At 50.5% G+C, this 26097-nt stretch overlaps 1 protein-coding gene across 4 annotated transcripts in view; it reads right to left on the reverse strand.

Annotated features, from left to right (window-relative positions):
* Positions 1-356: 356 nt before the first annotated feature.
* AUH (AU RNA binding methylglutaconyl-CoA hydratase) overlaps positions 357-26097 on the reverse strand; it is a 132053-nt gene continuing 106312 nt past the window's right edge. For all 4 annotated transcript variants that reach the window (XM_032308997.1, XM_032308996.1, XM_032308999.1 and 1 more), the window contains 4 exons: positions 9618-9805; positions 6235-6285; positions 5122-5169; positions 357-952 (listed from right to left, as the gene is read on the reverse strand). In XM_032308997.1, the coding sequence (XP_032164888.1) occupies positions 875-952; positions 5122-5169; positions 6235-6285; positions 9618-9805 (365 nt within the window). In that variant the 3' untranslated portion in view covers positions 357-874. The remainder of the gene's footprint in view (positions 953-5121; positions 5170-6234; positions 6286-9617; positions 9806-26097) is intronic.

The raw sequence follows: 26097 nt of genomic DNA on the forward strand, positions 1-26097 counted from the left end.
AGTTCACCTCCTTTCCTTCCTGAAACCAGGTGCCAGTGCCGGGGCGAAGCAGAGCCGCTGGGCTTCCCCTCAAATCCCTGACCCCACGCCGCTTCGACAGCCCAACCCGGGCGACACCACCTTCTTGGGAGTTAGCCCAACGGCCAGGCCGGGTGCTGGGCGATCTTGGGAGAACTCCGGCTCCAGGCCTCCTGCTGGCCTCCGCGGCCGTGGGCCCCGCTGAGCTCACACTGTCCACACTGGCTCTAAGACTACAGGGTGACCCGACAGACTCGGCACTGAAGGGCGGCTTCTCCGCAGATCAGGGTGCGGTGACTGACTTGGTTCAAGAGAATCGGGGAAGAAAATTTACCAAGTTTTCTTTTCACCAATTTTATTTTTATTTGGTAATTTTCACTCAGAGTCTTCCAATTCCTTTCTCAGTCTGAGATGTATTATGCGTGGATGTACTGTATAATCCCTTAGAAACTTTATTTGGTATAACTTCACATTTTTGGTATATAGAAATAATTTTATTTCGTATTGCAGCACAGTAGACATACAATCGATATTATTTCCTAGAATGTGCAATATATAAATTATTCACATTAAAAAATTAAGAACAGAAAGCCTCATATGCAGGAAATATTTAAAAATGTGTACCTATGTTGACTCTGTTTCTGACAGTATGCACTACTAGCTTTGTAAATCTGAATGAACGCGACAAGACGCACATTTGAGCGACGTACACAGATGGGTCTGCTCCAGAAGCTGAACTCACTCGACAGAGGCTCACTTTGGTCATTGGGTCTCCAGGCGCGGAGGCATGTGCGGGTCCGAAAGATGCTTCCAGAGCTGCGCCCCTTACACCGGGGCTGCGAACATTCTGTGTCTTCTACTCTCCTTTGTAGCGCGGGGACCTTTTCTCTTTAAAAGCAAGAAGACCTTCAAGCCTGTCTTTTGTTGGAATAGTCTAGAGAAACAAAACATTGTGTTACCTACACCAAAAAGAAGAAACTACGAAAGTCTAACAAGCTTTACTTAAGTAGGAGAAAAGGAACTAGAAGGTGATCGAAATTTCGAAATCTACCCATCCATCATTTGAACAATTCTGTGACCAAATTTACATTCTAATTCCAAACACACTTTGCCCCCGATTTCAAATGTACTTTAAAAAACCAACATACTTTATTTTTTAGACAATTTTAGGTTTACAAACGACTGAACAAACTGCAGAGCTGCCCCCAGGGTTGCCCCCTTACTGACATCTTGCGTCAATGCGGTACATTTGTCACAACTGAGGAACCAGGATCCACACGTTCTTGTTAAGCAAAGCCTGTATGTTGTGTGCACCATGGGTTCTGACAAAGGCAGGATGTCACGGATCCACCCCAGAGCAGCCACGGAACAGCTTCCCCGCACCAAGTTCTTCATGTTCGATCTACACATCCCTGCCCTGTGCCGCCTTTCCAGAGGTCAGACCGTTGGAACCCTATCGTACCTACAGTTTTTAGACGGAAACCCGTATCTTAACAGCACGCGTCTGCGGTTCTTCCGTGCCTTGTCACTGAGTAATACCTGACTGCGTGCATGTGCCTCCACCTCCAGTTCTCAGCCGCTTCCAAGTTGGGCAGTTAGGAACTGAGCTGCCAAAACGCCAAGTGCAGACTCTGGTGCAGACATAAGCTTTCAACACAGTTGCGTGAACACCTAGAGCTACAACTGCCGAATCACATGCTAACATTATGCTTAGCTCTGTAAGAAATGCGCAAATCGGATCTTGTTTGTACTTGCATTTCTTAACACCGTGTGATGTGGAGCGTCTGCTTCTGGGCTCACTCGCCATCAGCGCATCTACTTTGGGGAGGTTCAGCTCTTCCGCCCGCTGTTTAGTGGGTTGCTTTCTTACTGCTGAGTTTTACCAGCCCCGCGTCTGTTCCGGCGCGTCCTCTACCGATGTGTACCGCAAAGACCCTCCCTTCCTGGGGCTCTCTTTCCATCCTCTGCACAATGTCACTCCGGAGGGGAAGCTGTTGACTTCAACGAAGTGAAACACCAGTTTTTTCTTCCATAGATTAGACTTTTGGTGTTAATTTTAAAGAAGTCACTGCCAAACCCAAGGATGCCTATATTTTCTATGTGATATTTAAGAAGTTTCATAGTTTTCATTTTACATTAGGTCTATGGCCCAATCTGCGTGAGACTTTGTGAAGGGTGTGATGTCAGTGTCTACATTCATTTGTTGTCACTGAAGGCCCAGATGCTTCAGTACTACTCGTCTTGAAGACCATCTTTTCTCCACCGAACTGCCTTTGCTCCTTTGTCAAAAGTCATTTCATTTTCTATGAGTCTACTTCTATGGCTTTCATATGAATTTACTTCTGGGTTCCCTATTCTGTTCCACTGATCCAACTGTCTGCTCTTTGGTCAACCCACACTGTCCTGCTTACTGGAGCGTTACCGTAAGTCTTGGAGTTGGGCAGTGCCGGTCCCCCAGCTCTGCTCCTCTGCGTTACTGGACTGCCTAGTCGAAGTCTTTGGACTTTCCACATGAACTTCTGAACTGGTCTGTCGATACAGGTCAAGTAACATGGCTGAGGTTTTTACTGGGATTGTACTGACTGACTCTAAATAAAACTGAGAAGAAATGACTTCTTAGTAATCCCGAGGCTTCCTATCCATGAACAGGTTGACCTGTCCATTTGCTTACATCTCCATCTCTTTCACCAGTTAGTTTTCCTCCTACAGATCTCGTACTTTTTTTTTTTAGATTTATACTTAAGCATTTGGTATTTTTTATATTAATGAAGATCACGTTATGCTTTTAATTTCAAGCCCCGGTTCTTCACTGCCGGCGTACAGGGAAGGAGCTGACCTGTCTATTACCCGTATCCTGCAACCTTGCTCTGCTGCTTCTTAGTGGTGTTTTTGTTGATTCTTTGAGACTTTCTACACAGACAATCACATCTTCTGTGAAGTTTTATTTCTTCCTTCCCAATCTGTGTATCTTTTATCCTTTTTTCTTGTCTTATTACATCAGCAAAGGTTTCTAGTAGATGTTGACAAGGAGCAGTGAGGACGATGACCTTGGCCTGACCTTGGCTCTGACGTATGACGCTGGCTCCAAGTTCTTCTATAGAGGTTCTTATCAGGTAAGGAATCTCCCATCATAGTTTTCTGAGTTTTTATTATGAATGGCTGTTGGATTTTGTCACATGCTTTTTCTAGATCTACTGATACGATCATCTGACCTTCCTGTTTAACCTGTTGGTGTGATGGTTCATGGTTTATAATGCTTTCTGACTCTCAAACCTGGCTCGCCTATCTACCAAAAAAATCCATTTGGTTATTTTTATACATTGTATCCATATATTTTATACAAATCAGACAAACTGAAATTGTTTTTAAACATCTTTTTATACATTGTTGGATTTGATTTGCTAATATTTTGCTGAGAACTTTTACATCTAGATCAGATCAATGGCCTGTGGTTTTCCTTTCTTATGTTGGGTTTTGGTATCAGGATAATACCAACCCAGAATGAGTTAGGAAGGGTTCCTTTTGCTTCTATTTTCTAGAAAAGTCACCTAAAATTTATATGACTTCATCCTTAAATGTTTGGTAGAATTCACCAGAGAAACCATCTGGGCCAGGAGCTTCCTATTTTAGCAGTTTATTAATTATTATTTAATTTCTTTAACAAACATAGGGTTATTCAGATCATCTATTTGTCCTTTATGAGTTTTGGTATGCTGTGTCTTCAAAGGAATTGGTCCATTTCATCGAAGTTATCAAATCTGTAGGCAGAGTTTATCATTCTCTCCGTGTCCATGGGATCATTCGAGGTGGCCTTTCCTGCATTTCTGATGTTGGTGATTATCTTCCTTTTTCCATGGTTAGTCTGCCTGAATGTCTGTCAACTCCACAGGTCTTTACAGAGAGCCAGCTTTTTCTTGTTGTGGTCTTTTCTTTTTGTTTTTCTGTTTCTGATTTCCTGGGTTTTTGTTCTAAAGCTTATTTTTCCTTTTCTTCTGCCGACTTTTTCTTTTCTTTTGCTCTCCTTTTTCTACTTTCCTGAAGCGGAAACTTACTACTGATCCTAGATGCTCCTTCTCTCATACATGTGCTCAGTGCCAAAATGCTGCTCTCCCTAAGCAGTGCTCTCAGTAACTTCTCCTGTGACACACGTGTTATTGAAAAGTACGCTGTTCAACCCAGAGTAAAAAGACTGATCCTACCATTACCAGGTGGGATTTCCCAGCTATCTTTCTGTTACGATTTCTAGTTTAATTCCACTGTGGTCTGACAAAATGCTTAGGATTCCTGTTCCTTCACATTTGGTAAGGTGGGATTTATGGCCAAACATACTTGTAAATTCTTCTCTGGACTCTAAGGCTGTCCATTTGTGGGAAGAGTGTAATTTTCTTCATTCGTGGCGTGTGCTCATCATGAAAGGTTGCAATGTACACACACAGACCAGGTGCAGGGGAACATTCCAGCTGTTTCTCCTAATTCAGGACACCGCCATGCTTAAATGGGAGCTCAAGTGAGTTTCCAATTCTCACAAAAGGTAGAACAAAATTCTTTTGCTACTTTGGATGCCCTAAATGAAGTTACATCTTTTAGAAAACAAGGAAGGAAAGAAAAAAAGGAGATTTATTCCTCTATACAAAGTCCTACTAATTTGTGTACGAAACAGAAAACTGTATACACGGAATCAGGGAACTTTCAGTGGGCAGGAGGGAAGGCTCAGAACCACTGAGTCTCATACACGGATGCTCCCCCCGCAGGTCCACACCCACACCACTGCCTCCGCCCACCCATCCACACTGGAGGGAAGGTTCATATTGACACCCATAAAATATAACAGGAGACTGAGAGACAGCGACAGCACACATGGTACTAACTTGATAGAGTTTTCTAAATTAGCTAGACAAGAGACATTAGTGTATGGAAGAGAACCAGTGATTAAGGGCTAGTATAGTCAAAGAGCACGGACACCCACTTTCAACTCATCTGTATGATTTGAGAAGAGGTGTGGGCGTAGTCTTGCTCTGAGACATACCATTCACTTGACTTACACAGAAGGTTGACATGATTTTTAAGAGGCAGCCTCGCTGAGTCTGTAGTTGCATTACATACCTGAGCATAACAAGCTTCTTCGATGGCTAATCCTGTTACTAAATCAACCTGAGGATGAAAACATAATACATTTCAGCAGGAATTACTTTTCAAAACATGGAGCACTCGATATAAATTCAAACTCATAACACTGCTCCGAGAGCACAGAACCCTTCGGTGACACACAGCAAACCGGCCGTGCGAGCAGCAGAGCAGGCTGAGCTGACGGCCTGCGCTCCCGTTCTGCCTCCGCCACGTGGGGGCTGTGTGACCGTGGCTGAGCTGGTTATGCTCTCCGTGGCTCAGAGAGGCTAACTGTACGGTCTACCACGCGGGGCGATCTCGCCTTGATAAAGCACGGATACACGGCCTGCCATGCAGAACGGGCCACAGGGCATTTGCTGTTAGTGTTGTTACAATTACACGAACATTTTTAAAACCATTCTGCTTTGTACAACTTTAAAACTGTATTTATTGCTAACAAATTCAACCTCTTTCTATTGCTAAGAGACCAAGGAAGATATGGCAGCCTCTGAGTCTATAAGAAAGAGTATCTTTCTGCAAAATTCTGGTATTTAACCAAAACCCCACAGGGGTAATGAACGCCCAATGTATACGGGTGCCTGCATCGCTGCCGCGGCCTGAGGCCTGTGCTCCTGAGAAGTCGCCTCCCGGGGTAACCCCAGGACACGCCACACATCTGCCTCGTTAGTGCGGCTCCCTGCGCAGAGCGCGTGGTGACGTAAGGCGGAGAGCTCGCTTCGGCTCTGAGCCTGGAAGTGCTTCTCAGGATGTTTTTTATAATGAACGGTGTTGAGAATACACCGAGTGACCTTTTCTTTTGGTGTTCTAGGAACCACCAGCCAATAAATCTCTTAGCTGAAGGCAGAGACAGGAAGCGTGCCACAGGCTGCGGGACTCCAGGGCAATTCCCGAGTTCTGTGACGGAGGCGAGTCAGGAAGAGCCTGAGCAGAATGAAATCAACAGTAGAGCTAAAAGCAAAAAAATAACCTAGCCTGCAGTAACAACAGCATTGAAACAGCTGCATTTGGGAACATAAAATACAATAAATTAAACAGAATGAAATGCCTACTACTTCCTCCGACAACAAAGTCGAGTATCAAGGCACTCACCTCCATCCCTTGATTAATTGCTAATTTTGCCACTCTCATTGCAACGGGTCCCTAAAATTCAATTAAAGAAATAAGATATTAATTACGATTTATGCAAATTATGTTGTATAAACCAGTAAAAATCAGAAATTCCCATTGCTGGCACCATGGCAAAGAAACATCCGAAGGTGTAAGACAGTTAATGGGAAATCCCTCCCGGCTGCGCAAGGTCTGAACACCACTTGGAGCAGCTCCTACGTCGGCGACGCGGCCCGCTTGCAGGTGGGCAGGGGCTGTGCCCGGGAGGGGCCGACCGCGCTCCAGCAGTCTCCCTAGAAGGGCAGCAGGCAAAGAAGAGGAGGCGTTGTGCTCGCCATGATAGCACACCCACGAACGGCCCGACGGGAGCCCAGGCTGGCGATGAGGCCGACACTCCTGTCCGCGTCCGTCCTACACGCCGGCCCCGCCCTTGTCCTCCGCGGGCCCCTGTCCACCGTGGGCTTTCGGCACTGAGCACAATGACGATGTACGGGCAAGGCTGTGCCCTCCAGCCAGTGTTCCCACACCATACGAAAGCTTACAGCCCTGATGCGTCCTTGGCAAGTGTGAGGGTCACAGAAGGGAGAACTGGGTGTCCTTGGGAGAAGGAGAACATGACTTCTGTCATCTTTGAAAACAAGAGTGCCCCAGGTAGAATTTAGCTGTCTGATCACATTTTAAATCCCTAACAACAGTTCCCGGGTCAGGAGCTAGGCCGCAGCGGCATCTCTGCAAGCGTCTTCCGGACTAAAGGGCAGAGCGGGCTCGACGTGAGGGCAGCCGCGGAGGGTCCGACGACGAACCAGTGATAAACACCCGACGGCACGGAGCGTCTGTTTTCCCGCGCAGAGGCTCCGTCATCAACTTTAACCCAGCTAAGTTCTCTCCCTAATCCGGACACTTAATAAATATCTTTCTCAGAGGCCACAGGTCTTCGAGGCTCACACAAGTATCTTTGTTAGAGCCCCCGGAATGCCGTCTGGGGGTGTGGGGCTCACAGGAGAACCGTGTCTTTGAGAGCCTCAAGTCTTCGACTGGTTTCTGAAGCGCGCGCCCTCTCAGCGACAGCCTTAGCTGTGCCCTCGTGTCCCCCAGATGACGCAGACAAGATGCCGTCCCGCTCCCGCGCGTGCACGCGCCCCCAGCCCCTCGTGAAAAGGCAGCGGGTCTGGGGCCCGCTCCTGAGGATGCCTGGGTTGTACTGGGCAGCGAGGCTTACAAAACTAGAAAAACAGGAAAAGGGAAATGCTAGCAGATGCAATGCTTATTTAACACGCCTCTTTCAAAACACAAAACCAACAGCTCTTCTCCTGGACCAACATTTTGTTCTCGAACAGGACAAGGGAACTAATATCCACTACAGAAATCAGATGGAAATACTAATTTTACAGAGGCTTTCTAGTTTCTGGAAGAGTAATCATCCAGTGACAAAAACTAGAAATAAAGACCACGGCCCCTCGAATTTTGTTCTGTAACTCCAGCATATTGTACAGTCACGCATCTCCCAAAGAATTCAGCGTCTCCCTTGCCCTGGAGAGAAAGCTTAGGGGTTAGTGTCCTCAGAGGCAGGTCCCCCAGACGAAAGGGATGGGCCGTAGGGACCCTGGCTTGGCCCGCGGTGAAGTGCTGCTGGCTGTCGGCGGCAGGTGGGAAGGCACGGGCACGGAGGGCACAGGAGAAAGCGTGACGAGGCCCAGCGGTGCCCAGAGACGCAGCTCACAGCAGGGAGCTGAGCACCGCTGTCCGAAGACCAGGAGAGGCCGTGGTGCTCTGCACGGGAAGGACGCACCCTTCAAACACAGCCCTGTTTCGAGGCAGACCTGCACCGGTCCTAGAGCTGTAAGCCGGAGGCCGCCGCGAAGCCGGTCGTTAGTCAGACCCTCCTCCTCCTCACACCTGCGCCTCGACCGCTCTTCAGGCGACACCACTCCAATCGCTTGGGGAAAGATTAATACCGAAGTTTCAGTTTACCTTAAAACACTAAAAATCTCTTCTGCCTGCTCTCTTCATCAGCTCCGAGTGCAGGGCTCTGGTTACTTACACGGAGAGCAAATCCCGCAAGAGCGGAGTCCCGGGAGAGGGCGCCGCGGGCTGAGTGACAAGGACCTCCGCATCCGCACGGAGCAGTGTGTTTCCCGGAACCAACCGCACAGGGAGGCCCTGCCTGTCAGCAGTCGGGGGTCAGGCAAGTCCCGGCGGACCGGGGCCCCTGTCGGGCCACCGGAAAGTCTAACAGCACCTTCTGAGGAGGGATGCAGAGCTCCCAACAAATGTGGAGAGCGTGTGCGTCTTCCTAGAGGGAGTATCCTGAGATTCCCAGAAGGCTCCGGAGCCCCAGAACAGGCTACGAGTCCTGTTTGCGCCAAATGGTGCAGTCGGAGAGGAAGCCACTCTGATTCCAGGACTGGACGGGGAGTGGTAAAGCCTGAAACCCCACTAGGGATAAAGACAAATCGCTAATTACTTGCACAGCAAAAGTCCTCTAATCTGTGATCTCAGAAGAAAGGAGCATCTGGAAAACACCCTGAAGGGAGAGACGGAAGGAACTGCGGAACGGGCCCCAGGACGCGCCCCGCTAGCCCTACCCTACCGTCACGCGGCTCCTGGGAACGTCTGCGAGGAGACGCGGCGCGTCCCGGACTCCGGAGCTTCAGCGTGGGCAGACCACGGCGCACAACGGCGCTAAAACAGTGCCTACGTCACCATAAACACGAACACAAGGACGGATGTCTGGGGGCTCAGTCCGCGAAGCGTCTGGTCACGATCTCAGGGTCCTGGGATCGAGCCCCGCGTCGGGCTCCCTGCTCAGCGGAGGATCCGCTTCTCACTGCCTCTCCCTCGCTTCCTCCTCGATAGTGACGGGGAAGGACACACAAAGGCCTCTGTGCAGGCAGGTCACCTCACACCCGGCTGTGGCAAGGACAGCCCACGCTGCCTAACCGGCTCTGGTCTCCCCAGCATGTGCTTCTCAGTGGGTTTCGGCTTGAGGGGGACTCAGGGGGACAGCCCATCCATGGCTGTTTCTCTCCACGTGCACAGCTCAGGTCAGAAGGGTCAGATGGTGAATGACGTCAGTTCCTAGGAAGCTCCGACCCACGTGCCGATGGGCACGTCCGATATTACCGAGCCCGGCCTCAGTGGGGGCCCCAGACCACCTCCATTCTCCCGTCTCGATGCTGAAGGCCCTGCACGTTGATGTAGCTTACCGTTCCTGGTGTTAGGGCTACCATGTACTTCTCTGCTTGGAAAACAGGACACGCACATCCCCGGCATGTGAGATGACTGTTGTGTCCATTTGCTATAAAGGTCTTTAAACAGAAAAAAGAAAAGAAAAGAAAAAAGAAAAGCAATGTAATTAGCAATACCTGAGGTAAAAACTCTCGGGCTAGGTCCAGGGCCTTGCGGTAGGCGGCGTCCCCCTCTGGGTTCTGTTCCAGCACGTGGCTGATCAGGCCCACGGCTTTGGCTTCTTGGCCATCGAGCACGCGCGCAGAGAAGATGAGCTCCTTGGCCAGGGACATCCCGACGGCACGCGGCAGGCGCTGCGTCCCCCCTGCAGGGAGAGCGGGGGAGTACGAGCGGTGACTTCAGAGCGTTCAGTCCTCACATGCAAACGCTTCGCTCCTCGGTTTATGAGATAAACCGGGGCCACAAGTTTCTACGTCAAGATTAGTAAGCGGAGAGCCACTTCCAGGCAGAATCCAGTTAGTTTATCAAATTGAGCCCACCCAAAAAAGAACGTGAGCATCTTCTGTAACCGTTAAGCGATTCTGGCACGATTTAGTCCTTTCCTACCCCAGGCTCAGCCACGAGATCACGCAACCGGCTAACTTCCCGCAGGATTTGAGTTTAGGACCGTAAAATGCCACCTCCAGACAGAGTCTCAGGGACTGACCAAACCCAGCACGGGACCCCACCGAGTCTGTCCCCGGCGCAAGGAGAACCGCTCCACCCCGGCAGCGGCCCGGACACAGTCAAGGTCACGGAGCGCCTCGAGCCTCTGCGCAGGTCGGGCACTGTCCGTCCCCCGCGCAGCCGTGCCTCGTGCTGAAGCCCCACGTTGCGGCTCGGAGAGCGGCAATCATTCAGTCAGCTGGCAGAGACAGGATTCAGACGTGTTCTGCTGACTGTTACCTACCACGGGGTAAGAAAGCACACAGGGCAGATTATGAAATGCACTGATGCTTGTTTTAGAAATAAAAGGTGTGTATCTGCTACGGACCGTATGTGATCACATACGTAGGCAGACACACGTATCAAACGTGCCCGGAAAGTTGTCTCTGTGAGTCAGAGAGTATCTGCTTTTCCCTCGTTTTTCATTCGTACAGCCTGGCTGTATTTCCAAAATGTTGTGCAGCGTATAGGAGCAGGACGGCAGGAGTGTGATCTCCAAGATGACAACACACGTGTGCACGCATTCAACGAGGACGCAGGGCCGCTTCCAGCCCTGGGTGCACACATCCAGCCATGAATGAACAAAGCCCCGACCTCCTGGACCCCACACTCTCACCGGGAAGCCCACAGCAAGCAAACAAATCCCTACTGTCAGAGAGCAGACGGGAAAGTGCCGGGGTGCGCCATGCATGCAGCTTAGATGGGATGGCCAGGGAGGGGCTCTCGGGAGGGGACACTGGATCCAAGACCAGGAGAAAGTGGGGCGTGAACCAGTGCGCTGGTCTTGGGGAGACCATGTCTGACTCACAGAGTGCAGGGAGACGGGGCAGGCTCGAGCCCAGAGTAGGGACATGTGAGTGGCAGCAAACATGGCCCAGGAGGAGCAGGACCAGATCTGGTGGGCCCCGGAAGGCCCCAAGGAGTACTCTGAGGGTGACAGGAAGACACTGAGCATCTGAGAGCATCGTCTGAAAAGAGGGGCATGGAACACCCTTGCATAGTGAAGATCTGGGTCTGAGGACGAGCTACGGTCACGATGAGCGAAGGCGAGGAGCGCAGTATGTCCCCACTACTCGTCGTAGCTTCCGACAGGCTTGGAAGAACCTTCAAAACGCGTTCCCAAATGCTTTCAGTATCTGCCTTGTTTTGGCTGCCCCCATTCAAATCCTGGTTTTGCTTTTGGAGACGCCTAAGGTACGCAGCCTGGGACAGTAGCAAATCCTCCAGTGGAGGCCAAGGGGGCAGGCCCTCCTTCTCTCTGCCCTAGCACGGCTGGGCAGGCGCTCAAGTGAGCTCTGGTCCGCAGGATGTGATTTCTTGGTGCTGGGCGTCCTGAATGGGTGGCCTTGGAGGGCTTATGGGCGATGCGGGGGTTGTAATGTGCAGACCCGATGACCCCGGGCTTCTATGGACCCCTGCTGCTCCGCCACCACCGTGGCTGTCTGATGCCAGGTCTTCCGGCTTGTGTGCTAAGCATTGTTCTCTACAGACTCGGGCCGCCTGACAGTAAATGTCTTTTTCTTTTAGGATGGCCGGAGTCCGTTTCTATCGTATGTTTCATGAAGGACATGGTCATTTAACTAGCAGTTTTGTTTTCCTCTTTCTCAAAACAGATGAAGCCAAATGGGAGCTTATCTGTTGTATTTCTTTGCAAATAAGATCCATTTGTTCAATCTCAAATTTATTGGTTTAGTGATCTACTATGTGCCAGATGCGTCCCAGGTGCTGGACACACAGCGGTGAAGCAGGCCGACCCCTGATCTGAGAAAGCTTCCGTCTGAGGCAGACAGGGAAGGGAAGGCGCAGTAAAGCAGCGCAGGGACAAGACGAAGCGAGCGTCGGGGCGAGAATTTAATAAAGGCAGGGGAACAGCTTGTGACAGAACCACCAGGTCTAACTGACATTGAGTGGCCGGGGAGGGCCTGCTGGATACAAGCGAAGGTCGTGTCTGCGTCATAACGAGCAGCCCACGAAGACCACGGACAAGACCCAGTGATGATCCCGGCCACGCGAGGCCCCTCCAGCGAAGCCAGGCTCAGGCCCTTCGGAGACGAGGTAGGAGGCCGCGGCAGGCCCCCAGGGGAGGAACGTGAGAGGCGTGGAAGGAATGGGCTGGGCAGGCTTCGGAGCCCACAGACACCGTGCGGGCTTACGGCTCACTCTGTGGGTGGTGCAAAGAGCCTGGAGGGTTCGCGCAGAAGGTGACATAATTCAATCTGCATTTTAAGAGATACTTTTAAGCTTGCCAGAGGACAGATTACAGGCGCACGACGAAGGCAGGTGCCCAGCAGGAGGCTGCTGTGTCCTCCACGCGCCACAGGATGGCAGCTCGGAGGGAACTAGAGTGGGGGGGTGAGGGGGCATTTGGTGCAAGTGTCCGAAACTGGTGAGAAATACACGGGCAGACAGGGAACCACTCTGTCAGCCGGCTCTCTGACCGGAGCCGAGGAAGGGGCACCGCTGTTGACACTGGGAGGGCAAGAGGCGGCGGGGCACACTCGGCCTGTGACGCGGGCATCTTTTACGTACAGAAGTGCGGCAGTCAAGAATAGGACAGGACGCGCTGTCCCTGCTTAGCAAGCATCACTGTCCCCAGACGGCATTCCGAGCCAGGGCCTGCATGAGAGCCCTCGGGAGACGGGTCACAACACAAAGGAGCAGAGAGCGTGGGCAAGACCCCGGGAGGTGCCCGGCACGGCGAGGGACGCAGCAGAAGCGCAGGAGGAAGGTGGTGCCCGGCTGCGGCCCACCACTGTTGCATGTCTACGCCCCACGGCCCACGACTCTGCTTCCACCTCCCTGACCGGGCACTGGGTCACATGCGGGGGTGGGGGGGCCAGGAAAGGTCACCTTCTTGCTCAAGTGTTTTGCCACCAACATAGGGAATAAAACTGGGGCTCATATTATTAAGAGAAAATGAAAACAGGTAATCAATTAGCAGTTGCCACACCAAGTGGCAAAACTATATTAATCATAGAACAAAATGTTCTCATGTTTATCTATTATTTGTGTAGAATAAAAATATATTTGAAATGTTACAGTCCTGTTCAAAATTTCCTCCCATTTAACATCTATTCGTGTAAGAAGGCATCAAGAATCTTTCCCCTGTATCATCTCTCCTGGGACTCTCTGCTTCTAAAGTAGCAACGTCCAGCTAAGCCACGGCTTAGACCCAGCAAGCTTGTTTGTGCAGCAAAGGCAAGAGGTGAGCGTTTCCATGTTCCTACGATCCGCCCGCTGCTCCGAACTCCCTGCGGCCTCGTGGGCCTGCTGGCCTCCGACGCCGCGGGGAGATGCGGGCCCCAACCCTGTCCTCCCAAACCCGAGTCCTAAACCGAACGTCTAAAGTAAACCAAGCACAGACGCCACCTTCCTGCTGTTCCACTGACATCATGTGAACAGCGACAGCAAGTGTTACCTGACCTTTCACAATCATTCTGCCGCAGCTTCCGGGCTGCAGATCAGGTTTCAGCGGCATTTACAAGGTAGAAGATGTTTCTGCTCTTTAGCTTTCCTTTTCAGCCTTTATCTTCTCCGTTCTCTTACAACTAACTCCATGAGAAAAGAAGCCACAGTAATACCGGGGACACTTCCAACAATCAGGCAAGTTGGAAACTGGGCGGCTCCCACATTAAGGGTACGGGCTGCTACAATGAGAAAGGATCTCTGACTTCTAGAAGTACCCCTTCTGAATTATGTCGAAGTCGCCTCTCATAAATAGAAAGCCAATTAAGGTTACTTTTTCCTTGAGTTGTGGAAGAAATACTGCAGGAAAACGTTAGTTGTGGATTAGAATGCCTACAGCAACCGACCACTCTGAAGCTCTGTCAGGGGGCTTCAGGCAGGGGCTTTCTTGACAGATCTGGCCTGAATGTTTACAAAACCGACTTCCTCTTGCTTTTATACCGAAACATCCAGGTCTCTGAGGAATGTGCTATGTGAACAAACATGAGCGTGTACTGGTCTCATGACCGAACATGTCCCAACCATGCAAAACCATAAAAATATTTATCCTTCAATCTGTGACCAACGTTTGAAGTGTTGTAATACTTTCTGTTCCCTGAGGGGTTTTAGCACGTTGTAAAGTAAACACACACACACACACACACAGAGGAATGACACAGGGGCACGTGGGAAGAAAGTCCTCACTGGCTACCCCAGCAGCACCCACAGAAACGCATCCGTCTGAGCTCTGTGTGTTTTATCCTAGAGAAGCATTGTTAGCAAAAGCTAAGAACTTTTCAGAATTGGGGCAGAGGAAAAAAGCTTGATTATCAAAAATAGTTTTCCAGAGCACGTTCAGCTGACTGGCCACAAATCAGCACCTCTGTGATGTGGTTTCTATTAACGCGCATTCCGGAATCCCTGCTCGACTATTCTCCTATTCACTGTAAAGGGAAACAGACGTGGAAAGGTTTTATTCATATTAAGAAAAAAAATGTACTTCTTTAAATTGTTTGTGTAATTTCTACAGAAAATATCTGAAGCACTTATATTTATTTTAACTTTTGAAAAGAGATACTGCGGTACACCAGATGAAAGATAAAATCTCACTTTCTCCAACCGTTTTGAAGACTGCCATGGTGGACCTCTGCCCACTTCGAACCACCCCGCGTCCACCACCACCCTGCGCCGCGCTGCCCTCTGCTACTCTCTGCGGTGCGGGGGCTCTGAACTCCGGTGCTAGCCCTGAGGTCAGGGGTGGCTCCGAGGGGCTGGTGGCGGCTCCCACCGGACCCCGTGTCAGCCCGGCACGGAAGAGCGGCCGGCAAACGGTCTCCCTCATGGCAGAATCATGCGTGGAGCACGGGGACGACGGGGGAGGCGGCTGGGCTCCCTCGCTCCAGCACAGGCTTCGGGCACGCCCAGCTGCCGCGATGCTGCCAGGCAGAGCTTTCTGTGAAGGTGGCGACCGTGTGCGTCTGGGCCGTGCAACATGGGGGCCACCAGCCGCACGAGACTCCTCTGCACTGGAAATGCGAGGCGCGAGGCTGCGGTTCCAGCGGTGCTCATCTTCGTCAACCCAAACGGCCCTGCGGTCTGCAGCCACGGCACGGACCGCACAGCGTGGAGTCACCCGTCCCTTCCGCCCACGATGTGCTCCTTTCTGGTCACAAAGTTTGTTTCTGCTGCAAACCCAGAGAGTCTGGTGAGATCTAGGGTTCATCGGACATGGAGAGCACCTCAGTGGGTAACGCGGCCAAGGTGCCAGGTCCGCGTGACCCGGCACAGCTCACCTGTCTTGCAGGAGGACAGGACCCAGCACAAGGGAGAGAGGAGGCGGCACCTGCCTGGCAACAGACGTGGTTCCCCGGGATCGCTGGCCTCTGGCACGCCCACGAGGAGAAGGGCGCAGCCCGAAGCCACAGGAACCGCCTGCTCTTCCGCCAGAGCGGGGCCACACACGAGAAAAGGGGGCGTCCACAGCTGGGACCGCGCACATCACGAAGGCCTTCCTAGCAGCCTGCAGCATGGACCTCTCCCGGTCTGCTGCGCTCAGACACAGCACCTGCTCCGAGGAAACGGAGCTCGTGGAGAGAAGGGACCCACGGGCTCTGTATCCTGATGTCCGTCTCGCTGTGTACGTCTACCAAGCAAACTACTACTGCTGTGACTGCAGAAACGTCCCTCCAGCAAAAATTCTGGGCCATGAAGTGACACCACAACTGCCGGACATATGTTCCATCTTCTCCCTTCAGACCCTAGTTAATTATGCAGATCATACACTTGAACATTTGACGAACATAACTGGTTTAATGTCACAGTCGCATCTGCAAGTACATCACAAGGATGGTGACTCGGCTGAGCCCTCCTGTGTGAAATGGTATGCGCATATAATTATGGTGTGGACTGAGCACGAGACACATGCGTATATCCATGACAGCCTTAGAGGAAATTCTTAATTAATTTTCTTTAATACAGTGATATTCACTGTATTAAGTTTCATGTTTACCGCCCGGTAAGTCTTAGGATTCCTGAAGTCAAACACCAAATTTAATAGCTTGATACCTACAGAGATGCATTTACCATTTTATACTTAAAAAAGATCTCACAAACACTGGAAACAATTAGGCAATAATACTCCCCAAGTCAAATGGCCGGCGAACACGGGAAAGCAGCGGGCGCGCGGTCTGTGCTTCAGGAAGAAACGTCTTCGGGAGCCGCGAAGACTTCCCTAGGCACCGCCGCAGGAATCCGTGCGTGGGGCAAGTCACCTCAAAAGTCAGCGGCGGGAAACAGTTCCTCCTCCACGGTTTCTGTGGGGCAGGAACCCAGGCCACGCGTGGAGGCCCTGGCCCTGGGCGTGCAGGCTGCCTCTCGACGCCTCGCCCCTGCAGCCCCCGCCGCACCAGCCACCCCCCAGGGCCGCACGCTGACCCGGCAAGCAGCCGCCCACGATGAGCCGACCGAGGCAGCAAACGCACAAGCCGGACCGGGAGGCGATCTCCCGCGTACGCTGCCACGTTCTCCAGGCGGCCTCTGCACGCCCAGGCCTCAGGAGGGAAGGGCCCCGGTGCGGGGGCATCTGGACGGTGCCAGGCACAAGCACGAGGCCTCGGTGGGCAGCCGTGCTGTAAAGGCCACCGCTTCTCCTGCCCATCCGCCCTTTCCCGAGAGCCTTCGTCCAGGGCGCGTTCACAGAGTATTTCCCAACCGCACGATCACCCTCCCGTCTCGCAAATGAAGGGGGGGCGAGCGGACACGTCCACCGTTACTTCAGAAAGGAACGGGGACGGTGCGGAGAGGACAGCGCGGCCGGCGCTCCTTCTGCAGAGCTCACCCCACAACGCAGCTCCGCCCCCTGCCAAGCGAGACCGGAGCACAGTGGGTGGCGCCCGCACATCAGGACGGCACGAACCTGCCCTTCCTCCAGCGCCTCCCCTGCACCAAGAGGGGCCCTGCCTGGTGCTTCGCAGCAGCTGGGCCGGACCCTTCGGGGAAGGAGGGCGCGAGAGGGCTCAACACCCGCGGGAGAGACCGCGGTGGGCACGCGTTCTCTCTGGGCGAGCACAGCCAGTGCCGGGAACGGCTGACGACGGAAGTAACACCAACACCCGACAACATGACTCGACAACACAGTGGACACGAAGACCTAAACGCTCAGTTTCTCCTTACCAAAAGCACGTCCCACGATAAAACCTGAAGACTCGGGCACAGCGGAACCATTATTAATAGATAAATAACAACCATTTATTGAGAACTTACTATGTACTATGTCATTTAACACCTCATTTCTTTTAATTTTTTAAGAATCCTACGGGGCTGCTCTTGTCACTAATCGCCATTTAACACCAACTAGAGGATCGAAGGCTGAGAGGTCGCCCGTGCCCACCAGGTCAGTCAGCACTGTCTGACCCCGCAGCCCACCTGCTTCTGCGGACGGCGGCCCACCTCCCTCCAGAAGCTGGGACGGGCTCCTCCAGCAGTCACCCTCTGACAGAGCAGGCTCAGGGGCAGTCAGTGCAGGAATGGAACTGGACAATCGGAACACAAGAAAAGTGAGTTACTAGTGTTGGGGCCACGAGCAACGGCAGAGCGCTTCGGCACAAGAATGCACAGGGGTCAGTGCCCGCCGGCAACGCGCTGCTGCCGAGAAGCGCACGTCAATGCCAGCTGTACCCGACAGAAGGCCCGCGTGCCCGCCGACCGCTCTGCGGCACACCTTCCCCCCTCAGTGTCCGCTGGCCCAGGCGGGCCTGCCTCTGCCGTACCCCGGGGGCTCCGGGCTCTGACTGCAGGGAAAGGCCAGAGGCACAGACAGACACGGTGGAGCTGAGCCCCGGCACGAGTCCCAGCAAGAGGGTGCACGCCGGTGTGGCCGGCTCTGTGCTCTGGCACTTCTGAGGTATTCTGTGTGGAACGGCCACTTTTTATTTATTTAAGTTGTAAACAGAAAACAAACAGCAAAATGAGCAAAATAAAGCAGGTGTGGTATTTCACAGTGGCTGGAACTACAAAGATGAACTACTCTGCGCCATTCCTCATGGGAGGGGGCCCAGCCGGCCTGCAAAACGACGGGACGAGCCGCGGCTACTCGGGCACAGGCAGCAACCGCTTCAGAGCAACGGGGAGAACGAGCCATTCTCAGAGCGCGTCCGAGCGAGGCGAAGCAACTCGAGCTTACTGGAAGCACGTTCTTCCTGCGAGATCTATCCAACACCCAGTTCAGGGTTTCGTAGCTCGGACTCCTGCTGCGGCAGAAAACCTGTAGAACACACAGAACCTTCTCCCTACACCCAAAACAGGATGAAGGAAACACGACCATGCGTCACCTAAATCCCCTCCGGCACCAGCAACCCGCAGAGCTCCCCGCAGGGACACACGTGTGTTCTCCCACGGCTCTTGCGCTCTCGTGTCCCGCTAATTCGTAACAATGGTCTGGCACGTAATTCTCGGGTGTTCGCTGTACAGCAGTAACAGGACAGCACTGCAAACGACAACGCGGCACAGCAGAATGCTCGGGGACCCCAAGTCCTGCACCCGTAGACGTCCAGTTACTCAGCTCATACACGCAGAGGAACTTCAGGTGCAGGCTTAATACAGATGGGTTTACTTAGTTTGTTTTTTAAGATTTTATTTATTTGAGAGAGCGAGAGAGAGTGACAGCACGAGCGGTGGGGTGGGGGCCGGAAGAAGCAGGGCCCCCGCTGCGCAGGGAGCCCGACGCAGGACCCGATCCCAAGACCCTGGGATCACAACCTGAGCCGAAGCAGAGGCTTCCCTGACTGAGCGAGCCAGGCGCCCCTAAGGATGGTTTACTTACCAGAGTTTCATACTGCAGACTACACTAAGGCACAGACGGACATCGAATACATGTGAAATGAACTTGGCTAAGTGCTGATGTCTTTCCCTTTCTCCCCAGAGCTCAGAGCTTTGGTGAAGGCCCGGGAGCAGACAGGCCGCCACTCCCCGCCCCTCCCCGGTCCTGCTGACCACACGCCGGCATGGGAGGCTCAGAGAGACAACCCCTGCCTTCTCCCTGCGCTAGGAGAGCCCCGGAGAGCTTCAGACACGACAGCTGTTACCGCCCTCCCAGCAAAACCAGTGAGGGTTCTCTCACCGCCGCTGTGCGAAATACGGCGTCATGTCAACGATGGACTGATGAAGATGCTCCTTCGAAAAATTAAGTGTGAGATGCAAATAATAAAATTAAGCCATACTGTCAGTATTTGAAATGGAAAACTTTAATAACACTGGAGACATAACATGCATCGATCACAGATTCAAAATGTATGTGGCAGATTTCTGTAGGACAGAAATTCCGTGAGCTCGTGACTAATTCTTAGACTCTTCCTTTAAAAAGGCAACAAAAATTAGCTGAAAACTTGATGTGGGGGTAGGAAATAAAAGGTGAGAAGCGCCACCCCAGGGCATAATCGTTGAAAAGCAGGTCAGGAACACACACGACGGACGTCCAGGACGGGCCACGTGGGGCAAAGCCGCGGGTGTGCGCGGTGCGGCCACAACCCGTCTCCCGGGTGAGGACGGAGGGCGCGAAGGCAGCCCCGTGACAGACCTCGAGATCGAAGCAGTCTCTGAGAGACAGGCACGCTGCCTCCCTTCCCCGAGCCCACTGGCCTTCAGATGCACGGCGCCCGCAGAACTTAAAACACGATGGGCCAAAGCAGCCTTCAGAAATGATTTTCCGGGTCTACCGCTGCAACATCACGGAACTTCTCCCCCGACCCACCTCGTCCTCCTCACCTTCGCTGAAGTCTCCGACAGGCAATACTGTGTCACTGTCACATACACAACACCGTGACCCAGCATCAGCCTGCATCATGAACTAGTGTCTAACTAAACAATCTAACTCAATCCTTGGGGGAAAATGTCTATTCGGGCCTGATGCCCATTCTTTAAGTGGCCTGCCTGTTTTCTTGGTGACTTACATGAGTTCTTTATGTATTTCGGATCCTGACTCCTTAGAGAACGTACCCTTTCTAAGTATCTTCTTCTGTTTACTAGGTTGGCTGCTGGTTTCCTACCCTATGCAAAAGCTTTCTGTTTGATGTAGTCCCAAGAGTTCATTTCTGCTCTTGTTCCCCATGTCTGTGAAGAAAGATCCAAAACCACATTGCCACGGTAATACCCGAGAGCTCAGAGCGTCATTTTCCTGTCAGGACTTCTTGAGTTTCCGGGGGTCCACACAGGTCCCTCCACTCTGAGCCATTCCCGTGCATGGGGTAAACAAGAGGCCCAGTTTGATTCTTTCGCATGTAACTACCCAGTTTTCCCAACACCATTTGTTGAAAAGACTGCCTCCTCCCCACTGTGTACTGTCATGGACTACCTGTCCCCTTTGTCATGGCCTGACTGACTAAGTGTGGGTTTGTTCTGAGGTCTTCAAGTTCCACGGACCACGGGTCTGGTTTTGTGCCTGTACCACCCTTTTTCGATTACTGTAGCTTTACAGTGTGTCTTGAAATTAGGGAGTGTGAGGTCTCCGGCTTTGTTCTTTCTCAACCTTGCTTTGGCAGTTCAGGGTCTTTTCTGGATTCGTACAAATGTTAGGACTATTTATTTTAGTTCTGTGAAAAATGCTATTAGTATTCTAATAAGGATTGCATTAAATCTGTGGACTGCGTTGGGTAGTATGGGCATCTTAACAGTATTAATTCTTCCAATACACAAACATGGTATATTTTTTCCATTTATTTGTATCATTTTCCATTTCTTTCCTCAATGTCTTTTTTCTATTCCTTTTTTTCCCCCCTTCAGAGTACAGGTCTTTCACCTTCTTGAATAAATTTATTCCCTGGTATCTTACACTTTTTGATGCAACTGCAACTGGAATTTTCTTGATTTCTCTTTTTTGCTGGTCTGTATGTATTTGCACCAGATGTCTGTCAGTTCTGTATGCTACAACATTACTGAACTCATTTATTAGTTGTGACAGGATCTTGAGCATCTTAGGGGAGTCTTTAGGGTTTTCTATACATACTATCATGTCACCTGTAAATAGTTTTGACAGTTCGACCTCTTCCTTACCAATCCGGACACTTTTTATTTTTCTTGTCTTACTGCTATGGCTCAGACTTCTAGTACTATGTTGAATGTAAGTGGCAAGAGTACGCATTCTTGTGTGGTTTCTAATCTGAAGCTTTCAGCTCTTTATCCGGGAGCATGCTGTGGGTCTGCCGCACGTGGCCGTCAGATGGTGAAGGCGCTGTCCTTTATGTTCTGCTGCTGCAAGTCTGCCTCAAACGGATGCTGACTTGGTCAAATGCTTTCCTGCGTCTACTGAGGTCATCATATGATCTGTAGCCTTCATTTTGCTAATGGGGCATATCATGCATATATTAAACCATCCTTACATCTCTGGGATAAACCCCGCCTCATGATGAACCTCTTAATGTATTGCTGAATCTGGTTTTCTGTCACCAAAGACATGGCCTGTAATTTTTGGTTTTAGTAGTGTCTGTCTGGTTTTGGTGTCATAGTGATGCTGGTTTCACAGAATGAATTTACAAGTGTTCCTTCCTCTTCAATTTGTTGGAATAACTTGAGAAAAATAGGTTTTAACTCTTCTTTAAATTTTATTAAGAATTCAATTGTGAAACTGATTAATTCTCAACTTCTGTTGAGAGGTGTCTTTTTTGTTTAATTACTGACTCTGTTTCACTACTAGTAATTCATCTATCCTGAGTTTCTATTTTCCTGATTCAGTCTTGGAAGACTATCTGTCTCCAGAAATTTATCTGTTTCTTCTAAGCTGTCCAGTGTGTCGGCATGTAATTGTCTGTCATCGTCTCTCATGATCCTTTGTGTTTCTGTGGTGTCCGTCATGGAACCTGTCCTCTTTCACTTCTGACTGGAGTTCCCTCTCATTCTTCCTTGATGAGTCTGGCTAAAAGTTTATCAGTGTTGCTTATCTTTTCAAAACACCAACTCTTAGTTCCACTGATCTTGTCTACGGCATTTTTTGGTCTCTGTTTCATTTTTCTGCACTCTGATCTTTACTTCCTTCCCCCCTTTTGTTAACATTGGGCTTTGTTCTTTTTCCGTCTCTTTCAGTATAAAGTCAGTTTATGGGAGATTTTTCTTATTCCTTGAGAGGCAGGCCTGTCTTGCTAAGAATGTGCCCTTGGAACTGTTTTTGCTGCATCCCAGAGATTCTGGAACATTGTGTTTTCTTCATTTGTCTCACGGTATTTTTTTTTTTTTTTTTAGGTCCTCTTTGATTTGTTGATTTAATGTAATTTAGTCTTAATGGACTTATTCAGCCATTAAGTCCATGTGGTAAAAGGTGTTGTTCAAAGCTGCTCTTCTGTTACTTTCTACCTGGATGGCTGACCCACTGATGTAAGTGGGCTACGAAAGACTCTTCCTATGCTGTATTGCGGTCATTATCTCTCTTTATGCCGGTAACATTTGCTCTATGTATTTAGGTGGTCCTGTGCCGGATACACAGATATTTACAAAACTGTAATATCCACTTGGTAGATGGATCTCTTTAGTTCTATGCAATGCTCTTTTTGTCTCGTGTTGTGAAATATAGTTTTGTATCTTTTGTCTGATATACGTAGCTTTTCTTTTCATTTCCATTTGCATGGAGTACCTTTTTCTAACCCCTCACTTCGTCTGTTTTTAGGTCTGAAATGATACCTTGCAGGCAATATACAATGGGTCTTATTTTTTTAATCCATTCAGCCAACCTCTGTCTTTTTTTTCTTGCCCTGTATCTTCTGATCGTAGCCTTTAATCTCTTTAAAGTAATTACTGATTAGGTACACTTACTGCCATTTTGTCATTGCTTTCTGGTTGTCTTACAGCACTCCGATTCCTTTCCTCTTCTCTTGTTCTCTCCCTTATGATCTGATGACATTCTTTAGTGTTACGTTTAGATTCCTCTCTCTGTGTGTATCTACAATCGGTTTCTGGGTTGTGACTACATGAGGTTCATGTGACACTCTATGTATATAGCAGTCTATTTTCAGTTGATGTGGCTTCAGTTCGAGTACACTCTCAGTGCACTACATCTGCACTCCACGCCTCTGATATTCTTCCTTCGTGTGGGTTTGCCACGCCCGGACATGGGTCCGATCCGACAGCATCTCTGCCTTTCCTGTCACTCTCAATGTGGCTTTTTCTTTAAACCGTAAGCCATGGAAGAGCTGTTCTGCTGGTCTCCAGGTCCTTCTCAAAAAGAGATGTTCTACATGTTGCTGCAGGCTCGGTGTCTCCGCAGGAGGAAGTGAACTTGAGGTTCTCCTATGCCATCTTGACTGGGAGTCTCAGACATTTTCATGTAACTAAGCTAAGTAAGCTGATTTCAGAAAAACTAAGCTTATGCATTTTATTATTTTTATTTTAGTAAGTCGTCTGTCATTATAACAAGACACATGGGACACTTCAGGCTGAAAAAGGAAAGGGAAAATGCTATAAAATAGATGGGCTTTTTTTTTTCAATTTTTAACTTACATTTGTCAAACAACTCTGAAGTTTCCCTCAAAACAAAAGTAACACATCAATTTTGGATTAAAACCTAGAATGGTGTAATAATTTTTTGATAAGGGGTGTCCAACAAAACACTCAGACTGCAGCTGCTGTTCTCACTGGCTCTGAGTACGAGCGTTACACCACACCCCACCCCTGACCCCAGGCAAGGACAGTCGTGTCAAGTACATCAGCCAGTGGAGCACACGGGGCTTCAGCAACACCTGCAGGTCTCCTCCACCCACACTAGACCGCGCCGTAACCAGCCAGCAGGCAGGGGAAGAAGGACAGGGGAAGGCTGTCCCAGGTCCTCGCTGTCCCAGGTCCTCGCTGCCCCAGGTCCTCGCTGCCCCAGGTCCTCGCTGTCCCAGGTCCTCGCAGCCCCAGGTCCTCGCAGCCCCAGGTCCTCGCTGCCCCAGGTCCTCGCTGCCCCAGGTCCTCGCTGCCCCAGGTCCTCGCTGCCCCAGGTCCTCGCTGTCCCAGGTCCTCGCTGTCCCAGGTCCTCGCTGCCCCAGGTCCTCGCTGCCCCAGGTCCTCGCTGCCCCAGGGGGTCTGTCTTGGACCAGCCCCGTGGACCAGCTACCAGGCATGTGAGCAGCCCCCCAGCAGGACTAGGCCTGCTTGATGGGCTCAGCCTAAATCACTCCTGAATAAGCACCAGAGCTAAATACATGGTTATTATTTTGAGCCACTAACTCCAGGAGCAGATTGTTCAACAATGACACTGTGGTAACAGACAGATGAACGCAGACAAGATCCCTCACAGGGAACAGGACCAGAAAGACACAACTGCAGTGAGACAGGTCCTGAGAACACAGACAGTAAGTACACAGTAAGCAAGGGAAATTCTGATCTGCCCTATGAGAATCTATGTGAAACAGACGGACACAGCACGGGTATACTCAGAGGCCTATCCATCTATGGCTTGCTCTGAACGTGACGTCATACGGGGACACACCACACCCACCTCGGTGTGTGGTCCACGGGGCCCATGCAACGCAGCTAAGATAAACAGTTGGCCCCCCAACCACTAATGGCCCCCAAGGCCTGATAAATTTACCAGCTGGTCCTTTAGAGAAAGTTTCCCCACCCCGATTTAGATACAAATATTAAGTTCAAGCTAAAGAACTCTGCACCCCACTTTACTTTCAAATACGTAGGTAACATGTATGAAAACTAAGTGTACCCTAGGTCAGAAAGCAACTCTCGGCAACGACAAGGTAATTTATGCCAGCCTGTCATCTACAGAGCCATGAAGATCAGGTATCAAATCAAACAGTCTCCACGGCTACCTACACTTCCACATTAAAAGCATACAAGTAAGTTAATGGCAGGTAACTACCACAAAAAGACAGTTAAAAAACCAGATGAGACTTCTACGTAAGTGACTTGCAAGAAAGTACCTAATATGATAAATATCTCAATCCTAAAATTCATCTGTATGTTTCATGAAAAGCAGAAAAGTCTAGCTGAGATATTTGGATCAGACAGTTTTCCCTTCGAAAGCAAACAAAAGAATGCTGGGTTTCAAGATTTACATATGTATCAAGTTAAAAGCACCGGGATCTGAAAGAAGAGCCAGGAACACCTGACCCACCCCAGGGAGGACACCAGACTCACAGAAGTAAGCAGAATACAAGGGCCCCCGTCACCCACGTCCCAGCGCAACCCACGGGTGCCGCAGCCCGGGCTCCGGATCCAGGGCCCAGGGACCAGGGCTGCGGGACGGAGGGCAAAGCTACAGCCAGAGCCGGGTTGGGGAGGCCAGAGGGGTTCTTTAAGAAAGCTGCCCTCCGGCTCATGTTGAAGCAAGCGGGTGGCGGGGTCGGGGGTCGCTTTTAAAAAAAGAAAGAGGAAAACTGGTAGGGCAGTTTTGGCCACAGACCTACAACCCTGCAGTCTTGCCTACCAGCGTCCCAGAACCTGGGATCGAGCCCCGCGTCGGGCTCTCTGCTCAGCAGGGAGCCTGCTTCCCCCCCTCTCTCTGCCTACTTGTGATCTGTCTAATAAACAAAAAATCTTTAAAAAAAAATCCAATCAAGAAATGGGCAGAGGACATGAACAGGCATTTCTGCAAAGAAGACATCCAGATGGCCAACAGACACATGAAAAAGTGCTCCATATCACTCGGCATCAGGGAAATACAGATCAAAACCACAATGAGATATCACCTCACACCAGTCAGAATGGCTAAAATCAACAAGTCAGGAGATGACAGGTGTTAGCGAGGATACGGAGAAAGGGGAACCCTCCTACACTGTTGGTGGGAATGCAAGCTGGTGCAGCCACTCTGGAAAACAGCATGGAGGTTCCTCAAAATGTTGAAAATAGAACTGCCCTATGACCCCGCAATTGCACTACTGGGTATTTACCCTAAAGATACAAATGTAGTGATCCGAAGGGGCACGTGCACCCGAATGTTTATAGCAGCAACGTCCACAATAGCCCAACTATGGAAAGAACCTAGATGTCCATCAACAGATGAATGGATAAAGAAGATGTGGTATATATAAC

The sequence above is a fragment of the Mustela erminea genome, chromosome 12 (genome assembly GCF_009829155.1).
Source record: "Mustela erminea isolate mMusErm1 chromosome 12, mMusErm1.Pri, whole genome shotgun sequence".
Classification (NCBI taxonomy): domain Eukaryota; kingdom Metazoa; phylum Chordata; class Mammalia; order Carnivora; family Mustelidae; genus Mustela; species Mustela erminea.